Here is a 9,921-nt window from a genome sequence, read left to right on the forward strand (position 1 = left end):
CAGTCCCTGTGCTTCGCTAAGCTTGTTCTAAGTAGGTGCTTTAGACCACTGAGCCATCTCACCAGCCCCAAGGTGGCTACTGTCTAAAACCATTTTTCTCTTTGGTTACGAGAATACAGGTCATCAATAACTTCTTATATAAATAAGAACATTTCCTGGCTAACTGTTAAATCCTTATTGTTAACGGGTTTTTCTTTTTTCTTTTCTGTATTTAGGACAGGGTCTACAGTGTCTCACTATGTAGATTGGACTCGTAGATCAGACTCGTAGTGATTCTCCTGTTTTCAGCCTCCCAAAGCCCTGGGGATTACAGGCACCGCCACTGTCCAGTCTCAATCAGGTCTCAGCACACCCCAGGGGGTGGGGCCAGCATGACATGCTGGGATTAAACCTGGCTGCTACACTCTGCCTAAGCAGGCGCTTTAATCCACTGAGCTATCTGGCCAGCCCTTTATTTATTTTGAGACAGGGTCTCCATATGTAGCTCAGGCTAGCCTTGAACTCACAGCAATTCTCCTGTCTCAGCCTCCTGTATGCCACCACACCCTGAATATTTAGATTTAAATAACAAGAAATTACAAATTATACAAAAGCAATCATAGTGGGATTTATTAATTCATTAATTTATTTTCCTTTTTGTACCGGGATGGAACTCAGGACCTTGGGCTTGCTAGGCAGGTACTTAAGCCACTGAGCTATCTCCTGGTGGGATTTCTTAAAATAGCTTCTCACCTCAAAGAACCAATATCAAGGAACAGAACTAAGTAAATGGTACCATATTAAATGACATTAGGAGAAGCCAATCATATGCAGAGACTGTGATTAAAACAAAGTACAAAAAAATGTATCTAGAAAAACAGGAACTGTGTCAACTGTCAGGACTGTCATTATAGGTAATTTATTTTCCATTTTTATTCTCCACAGTTTAACATATGGTGAAAATTTTAAAAATCAGTCAGATTTTATTAAATATTTACAACAAGTATCTAGGAGAAGTTAATAAAACAATACATATACCTACCTATGAGTTAAAAGCACATGTTATTGCTACAGATTGGGAGGTGTGTCAGAGGTTAACGAATCTAGGACCGGGGCTGGTGAGATGGCTCAGTGGTCTAAAGCACCTACTTAGAACAAGCTTAGCAAACCACAGGGACTGTGGTTCAATCCCCCAGCACCACATGCCAGCCAGCCCCACCCCCTCGTGGGCTGAGCTGGCCACACACACCCACACTCACACACACACATAAATTAAAAAAAAAAAAAAGAATCTAGGACTTATGGAAGTTAAATGATAAACCACTATCACATAGAGGAGGATTTCCACAGACCCAAGAATTACCGTTAAATGGGTCATTTCAGGGAGGCTTCCCTTTGCTTTCCTAGATTAGCTCTGACTTTTCTACTGCTCTTGTGGATTAAATGAGTTAAAACAGGTAAGTACCTAGCACTGATACATAGTATGTGATTAGTAAATGTCAGCCACACAAACTGCTCTAAGAAAGTTTGTATCTTTGACTGTCCATTCATTTTATTTTCAAAGAGAATAAAAAATAGTAATAAAAAATCAGAAATGATACAAAATTTCATAAGCATCTGGCCAACGGACTAGCCTGGACAGTGTATAGTCAAGTGTAGGGGCAAATTCCATGGAGTCAGACATACCTAGCTGTGTCTTCCCTTGTTTCTGATGCTTCTGAGGCAGCTAGGACCCCAATCTGCCCCTGCCTTTTAAGCCATTTGGAGTAGGTGGCACTCTGGGTCATGGGATAGTTCCTCACTAAGACACACCTTCGGCCTCATTCCTGACTCTAACATCAACCCTAACACCATTTCAATCTCCAGATCAAGACCCTTAAAAATTTGTAGTTAGTCTCTTATACACAAACTCAGCTCTTTCTGTTTCTACCTGGGCTGTTATCTTTTCATACTTATATTTGTCTCTTTTGTTTAGGCAAAAAGTGTAAGTATTTCATGTCCCAGCTTCCCACACTCAGCACACCCTAATCATTTCGCCTGGAGTTGATGCCTTACCACAAGTTCCTATAGAAAGGCAGCTGGGCAGCTACACAGTTTTCTACTACAGAAGTAGGTCTCACAGAGCTGACCAAGCAGGAATCTCTGCTTCCTGGACCCAGAGGTATTCTGAAATAGCTCAGTAAAGGAGTGGCTATATTTGGTTAGAAAGAAAAAGGGGGCTTGAGGACTCAGAGAAACACTAAAAATAGAGCCGGGGAGATGGCTCAGTAGAATAAGCGCTTGCCTGGCAAGTGGAGGGTCCTGAGTTCAATCCCCGGTATTGAAAAAAAAAAAAAAAGAAAGAAAGAAAGAAAGAAAGACAAAAAATAGTGGCTAAGTGGCCAAGACATAGGGTTATCAAGGAAAGCAAAATTCAACTCAAGAGTCACAGCACTCTGTCCATGTGGGGACCTTCCAGGTTACAGGCAAATATTGCAGAGCAGAGCCACTTAATAGAAAACAAAAACAAAATTGATACACGATTATTAATTTATGAGCAAACTGGAAGTCTGACTGTTGTGGTCACACCTTTATGTGCAACCAGGAAAGTACAGTGGCCAGGATCTATTATAAGCACTCAGTAAATACTTCTTTATTTATTTATTTATTTGTATGTGTGTGTGTGTGGCCAGCTCAGCCCACCAGGGGGTGGGGCTGGCTGGCATGTGGTGCTGGGGGATTGAACCACAGTCCCTGTGCTTTGCTAAGCTTGTTCTAAGTAGGTGCTTTAGACCACTGAGCCATCTCACCAGCCCCTCAGTAAATACTTCCTGACAAAATGAAAAAGTGACTAGGGAAGCAGGCTGCACTGGCAATGGAAAGAGGTCTAAGGCACAGAAGCAGCACAGTCTTCATACACTCTTGAGCCTCTACTTTCTTAGTCTTTCCAGCCCACTTACCTCAAAGGATGCCCGGGGACACGGCTTCAGGGGTAGGTTTGTCCCAATTCTTCTCACTACACTTCGAGCAGACCCATACGGCTTGTTTTGCCAGATTGGGATAGTCTAGAGCAGAATGACAGAGACAGCCACATCTTCAGGGACAATGACTCCAACTATGTGTTTTTGTGTTCTCCTCTTCATCAAGGAGAATAAATTCCTCACTCCAAGCATCAGGGCCCCCTCTGGGAATAAATCAGGTCTCAATTATCAGTGAGAGCAGGTTCTCCAGGTGCCAGCCTTCACCTGCTGCTGCTAAGTTAGTCACTCCAGGGAGGGCCCAGTGAAAGGCTAGCAGTTAGCTGTTACTGCAGGAACCACTGGGGCTTCTCTCTGCACAAAAGGCAGAAACACTGACTTCTGAACTGACCCCAAGATCACAGTAGGTTTCCTGGGATAGGAGGTGGAAGGATAGTCTTGGTTCAATTCCAGGGTTTCGAGGAACAGAAGAATGAACTGGAGTCTCAGGGCCTTGTACAGCAAGCACTTCAGCAGGCCCACTGCTCAATGATCCCACATTCCTTATCCCCACCCTGGGAATACCCCTTACCACATTGGCTTCCATTCCTGATACTTCAACCAGCTCCTGCACTTGAAGGACAAGGCGGCCTCAGGACACCTTGAAGAGGCTGGATGTGGGACTTTTTCATATCAGGCCATCTTGAGGAACACCAGATTTTAATCCCTATGAAACAAGCCCCACAGCAGGGACTTAGCAGCCAAAACACAAGCCCACAAAACCAGCCCCTGGAGACAACTGAGACCTCTGATGTTTTATAGGGGAGGAAACCAGCCTAAAAGGCTGCCTTCTATACCAACTTACCTGGGTTATGTTCTTTCTAGACTTGCTGGGTAAGCTTGGCCAACCCAAGGAGACTTCTGGGGCTCTAAGGTTTCCTGAGGCAAAACTTAAAAGAGCAAAGCACAAAGGTGCATGTCTATTATAATCTCAGCACCCTGGGAAGCTGAGGCAGGAGGATTACAAATTACAGCCCATTTTTGGCAACTTATTGAGACCCTTTTTCAAAATAAACTATAAAAAAGTGCTAGTGGTGTAGCTAGTGTGAATACTTGGGTTCCTCCCCAGTATTGCAAAAGAAAAGGGGAAGGGGGCTGGTGAGATGGCTCAGTGGTCTAAAGCACCTACTTAGAACAAGCTTTGCAAAAAAGCACAGGGACCACGGTTCAATCCCCCAGCACCACATGCCAGCCAGCCCCGCCCCCTGGTGGACTGAACTGGCCACACACACACACACAAATAAATAAAAACTAAAAAAAAAAAAAAAAGGGGTGTGGTGTGGTGGAAAGAGGGAGCCAGAGGGGGAAGGGAGGGAGGGAGAGAGGGCGCATGTGAGTGTGAGTGCTCTTGGTAGCTACAAAGTTCATGGGAGAGCCATACTGAAGGTACCATTCAAGCCCAGTATTCCATCTTTAAGATGAGACATAAAAACACAGTATTTGCCACCCAGCCTAGCAGTGCTGGGGTCTACAAGCAGTACGAATCATCAGGCAGCTCATACCAACTCAGTCTACTGGGCTACAAAAGCTAACTTCTCTCTCATCTCCTCTTTCCCCTGGCTTAACCACCTATTGGCTTTTGTGACCATAGTCAAGTGTCATGTAACCTTTTTGAATGACCTTCTGACCTGGCACAAGGTCCCCCAGTGTGCCAGGCTCTCCACCTATAAAAAGGAGACAGGAAAAGCTGCCACTCTAGGTTGCCTTAAGGATCAGTGAAATGCAGTATTTGAAAGTACTTAACAAAATTTTAAATATGACACTGATGGGTGGAGTCAGTCCTGACTGCACTCTTCATAGCTGTCTTTGCATGAAGAAATGCAATCACTGAGCTCATGTATACTCTTGTTGCTCAAAAGCTAACAATATTTTAGTGTCAGGTCTTGTGCTAGGTACCACAGGGTTATGAAAGGCATCAGACAGTCACATTTTCAAGGAATTTACAGTCCAGGAGAGGCAGGACCTGGACACTTTATTCTAAGGAAGGCTGAGAATAAGGCACACTAGGCAGCTGGCCAGGTAAATTCAATGCCCTGGTTCCATGGTGAGTTCAGAGGGAGCAAGAAGGCAAGAAAACAGCATAAGCACAGGTGCAGCACAGGAAGCAGAGGGATCTATAACGCTGTAAAACCAGTAAAGCTGTGTTGTCAGCTCAGGCAGGCAAGGAATGCTGGTTGATAAGTCGCTGGGGAGCCTGAGCCTGGACTGATAGCTCTCTAGGGACCTCCTTTGGAGTGTTCCTTTTTTACCTTGGGAAAGGAGGAGTCATTTTATGAAAAATGGAAAGATGGAGAAAGGTTTTAAGGCCACTCAGTGGTCATGCAATAAATAAAGCACCAAAAGTCAGGTCTAGATTCTGCTGCCTCTGGCACAGGCTCCATCTTTGTAATTCATCACAAGCCCTTTATCAAAGTCCCCCAGTGTGATCCACATGTCAGACACTGACAAAAGGATGTACAAAAGGCAGTACATTCTCAAACCAAAAAGCTACAACTCTTGTTGCATAGGTTCTGCTTCACCCTGGTCTTAACCATCTAGTAGAAAAGTTTGAAGATGAAATATAGGAAGTAAAGCCATGTTGTTATGTTGAGCTGTGGGGGACTCACGTCAATAATTTCTGACATTGCCAATTAAAAAGAAGACCCAATGCTATTATGGGCTTCTGTACTCTTTTAGAATATTTTGCTGAGTTTACACACCTATAATATTCAACAACGGAACTTAAAAAAAAATTGGGGTATAACTATAAATGTCCATTTTGTATCTGTGTATTCAAAGTGGTTGGGATAGATATATAGTTGCATTCTCTTAATGAATAGAATGATTTTTTTCTAATGGTGTTTGTAAGTAGGATCACAAGTCTGCATCTTGTACAGCAATTAACCACTAAGAAGAATATATGCAGTGTATTATTTGTTGAAACTGTACTTTCGATTTGATTTGAAACTGTCTCATTGCTATATGTTTATCAATAAAACTTTGAAAAAAAAAAAAAAAAAAAAAGGCAGTACAGGGCTACAGGATAAATCCTGAGAGTACTTGGCTGACCTTATCAGATACAAAAGTTACATTTCTTGGTATATAGGACTTGCTATATCTTGGTCTTAACCATCCAGCAGAAAAGTATAAAAACGAGGTATATAAAGTAAATCCATATTAATACGACGAGCTGTAAAAGGCTCAAGTCAATAACTTCTGAGGATAACCCACTAATATTATAGACTGCTAGACAGTGTTAGATTGTTTAGTTGAATTCAAACACCTATAGTATTTAGATGCCGATAGACTATTCACCTCTGACAGGACAAAAAAAATTAAAATTAAAATTAAAAAAAGATACAAAGGAAAGATCATTTTGTATTTATATTTATAAAATAGGATAAATTTACAGCTACTTTTGCTTAACTCAATGAGAAGACAGAGGTGTACTAACAGTGTTTGGATACTGTACTATGGATAACCACTAAGAAGATAACAACGTACAGTGTATTGACTATCAAAACTGTCCTATTAATCAGCTGTGAAACTGTCTCATTCCTATTTATTTCTCAATTAAAAAAAAATATATATATATAGTCTCCCAGTGTGCCATGCTCTATGCTGAATGTCAGTGCCTATGAGAAAGAAGTTCACTTAACAGCGCTGTTATGCCACTTGCTCTCTGCCTCCCCTCCAAAGACTCAGCTGGGCCTAGTCCTCTGAGGACAGCCAAAGGTATCTTTCCAAAACACACGGCTAATCATATCACTCGTGTTTAAAACTGGCTTGTAAGGGTCAACAGGATATAATCTGGACTCCTGGGTGTGGGCCAAGGGACTCCAGCCCCATTCTGCCTGCCCTCTAGACCAAGCTCCTGGCAAGTGATGAGGCCTGTAGTCTGGCTTCACATCCACACTGCTTCCTTCTCCTCTGCCCTCTGCCCTCTGGCCGCTGTCCTACCAGCCCTCAACACAGAACCTCCCAGGCCCTGTTCTACTACTGCTTCTGCTGGAAACACTGGCACCCGCGCCCAAAGCTTATTCTGCATTCCCCATCAGAGTTCTGTTGAAGCGCCACCCTCCGCACCTGGCGACAGGCTCAAGTCCTCTCCTCTTCACCCTCAGCAGGTTACCTCCCCTTTGGAGGCCGCTCAAAACAGAAACTAAATAACTCGGTAACGCGTGGTTGAACTGCAGGCCCGAGAGTACCCCGGGGCGTCGGCCTGCACGCTTGACATCCGTGGAATTCAGGAAAGAACAGATACAACTTGGCTCGGTTCCCGCCCCACGTGTCACCGTAGGAGGGGCTCCTAGTCCTCTCAACAGCTCGGGGCTGCCCAGGCCCCCTCTGCCGTGGCAGTTAAGACGCGTCCACGCGCGGTTTTCCGAGCGAGAAGCGAGCTGCTCCGGAGCAGGACCTCATCTCCGCGGCCCCGGCCCGGGCGCTCCACGAGGCCGCGGCGCTCTGCGAAACTTTGCGAGTGCACCCGCGCGCGGCGTCTGTGCGGGCCGTGCGCGAGTCAGTCCCCTCGAGGGGCCCAGCAGCCTCGCGCGGGACAGAGTCTCTGGCGACCCCCGGTCGCCGCCCACACCCGGGCCAAGGTCGGCCAAGTCCCCGTCGCCTGCCAGCGGCCCTTTGCACCCACAGGCCCAGCGACGGGATGCGCGGGAGCCCCTGGGCTTGACGCAGGGCAACCTGTCGCGGAGCGCGGCCACCGTGAGAAACGTCTAGTGTGTCTTGGTCCCTGCTTGCTCGGTGACTCTGGCGAACAGCTACCCCGCGACTCCGTTTCCCTTGCCAAATTATAATAACCACAGGGGCTCCCTCAACTTGTACGGGGACAGGGGCCACGGGCTCTGCATAGAGCTGCGCAACGAGCTCAGCGTATGGCCAGACGCCTAGACCTCGCTCCCGCCTACCGGCAGGCCCTCCAACCTTCTCACCTCAGGTTCTGGGTCCCGGACTCCTTCACCTCACGGCCCCTCCTACCACAACGGGCCGCCCAGCCTCCGCCGCCCTCACTTCCGCTGACCCGCCCCCACCGGAAGCGAGCGTTGCAGCTGCGCACTGAGCACCCGCGGGAGGCGGACCCAGCGAGGGGGCGGAGCGTGAGGACACGCCCTCCGTCGATGCCACGCCCCCGTAGATGTCTTTGGCTTGGGAAAAGAAGACTGAAGGTGCCTGGAGATCCCTGAGCCCTGATTAGTCGCATCACGCCGCTATCTACGCTTTGCTCTCCCTGAAGCTGAAGCTTGTATTGCTGCTCAGCCATAAAATAGGGGTGCTGTTCCTATTTCTATGCAAATATGTACTGACCACTCTTCGATCTGGCATTTATCTCTCCCGCCTGTCTCTTCCTGGTTCTCTGAAGTCTTCCTCCAGCAAGAATGAGTTTGACTCATACCCTCCAGTGCTTTGTAGTTTTCTTCTATTTTAGCCTCTATCTGTCCGCCCCCCACTTCACGGTATATTCAGTTTGCCGATTAAAGGGCTAGATGGCACTGGGGGACGATCCACATTCCTTCCACTCTGTGCTCAAAACCTTCACCGTCCTGTCTCCATGACATTTCTGGGCCACATTTCCTCCTCTGCTCTCAGCACATGGCTTGTCTGGCTCCCAGGCTGCAGTCCTTATCTGCTGGGGACTGCTGGCTTCACGTAGAACAGTCTGTGTAGTCACAACAGCCCCCACACCCAGAATCCTACACTTGGTTTACTGCCCTGCTGTTACCGTCTTTATAGTCATGCATGCCTCATAACAACAATACACTCTGAGAAACGCATCCGCAGCTGATACTGTTGTATGAAAATTACATAGTGCAGTCGAACAGACTTACATGGCATAGCCTACTAGCCATCTATTGTTCCTGATTACAAGCCTGTACAGCATGGTACCAAGTACTGTAGGTAATTATAATAATGGTAAGTATTTGTACATCTAAATAGAAAAGGTACAGTGAAAGGAGTAGGAGATACAGAAATTTTTATCTCCATTATAATCTTAGGGAACCACTATCATATATGTGGCCCAGAATTGATCAATAACACTATTATATTATGTTTAAAACAGGGGCCTTGCCAGGGAGATGGCTCAGTGGAATAAGTGCTTCCCTGGCAAGCGCAAGGGCCTGAGTTCAATCCCTGGTTCCAGCAAAAAAAAAAAAAAAAAAAAAAAAAACAGCGACCTTTCACTGTACTTTCATTTTACACTCAGCCCCTCAAATTAGTTAACTGGTCTTTGTGAGAGATCTAGAGGTCAAGTCATCTGTCTGGAGCCCCATGGTATTCAAATGATGAGGGTTGATTTCCAAGTCTAGTTCTCCAAGATGGCAAACTGTGCTTTAATCTTCACTTCCCCCTCTTGGGCAATAGGAGAATATGCAAATCTACTCTCTTGGTGATAAAAGTTGTTTTGATGTCCCATTCGAGTCCCCTTGCAACAAGGAGAACGGCCCCTCCTAACCTGGGAATTTTCTCTACTTCCCCAAGTCATTGACCAATATAAGGTACGAAAGGCTGGTCTGACTGTGGTGTGGTTTATGCTCCAGAGCCCTTCCTAGTGGGTCAGGTCAGTGCTGGGCTTTGAGACTGCTCAGTGTTTTTCCTTTCTCTCTTCTGCTTCAACACATTCACAAATGGGTCCTAAAGTGTGCTTCTCAAAGGTCACCCAATGCTTTTCGCAAGCTCTGCTTCTAAGACAATGGGCTTCACTTCTGGATCTTTCTAGACACAGGGCACCAGATTCTCAAAAGGATAAATTCTATTACTTGGTCTGTCACAAATTTATTTTAGGCAAGTTACTCAAATCCTGTGGTGACAGACAGGATACACCCTGAAGACACCCCAGCACAAATCTGCCCTTGTCACATTCCTCTGCCCAACTGCCAAGCCAGGCATAAAAGAGTAGGAGGTCAGGCCAAGGAAGGAACAAACGGATCATACTGTTCAAAGGAAAAACACTGAGAGC

At 46.0% G+C, this 9,921-nt stretch overlaps 1 protein-coding gene across 2 annotated transcripts in view; it reads right to left on the reverse strand.

The window, feature by feature from the left end:
- Mtfr1l (mitochondrial fission regulator 1 like) overlaps positions 1-3,863 on the reverse strand; it is a 9,341-nt gene extending 5,478 nt beyond the window's left edge. For both annotated transcript variants that reach the window (XM_023722503.1, XM_004637586.3), the window contains exons 1-3: positions 3,781-3,863; positions 3,508-3,642; positions 2,919-3,023 (exon numbers count right to left, since the gene is read on the reverse strand). In XM_023722503.1, the coding sequence (XP_023578271.1) occupies positions 2,919-3,023; positions 3,508-3,522 (120 nt within the window). In that variant the 5' untranslated portion in view covers positions 3,523-3,642; positions 3,781-3,863. The remainder of the gene's footprint in view (positions 1-2,918; positions 3,024-3,507; positions 3,643-3,780) is intronic.
- Between the last annotated feature and the right edge of the window lie 6,058 nt (positions 3,864-9,921).

Source organism: Octodon degus, unplaced genomic scaffold, assembly GCF_000260255.1.
Source record: "Octodon degus isolate 3935 unplaced genomic scaffold, OctDeg1.0 scaffold00092, whole genome shotgun sequence".
Classification (NCBI taxonomy): Eukaryota; Metazoa; Chordata; class Mammalia; order Rodentia; family Octodontidae; genus Octodon; species Octodon degus.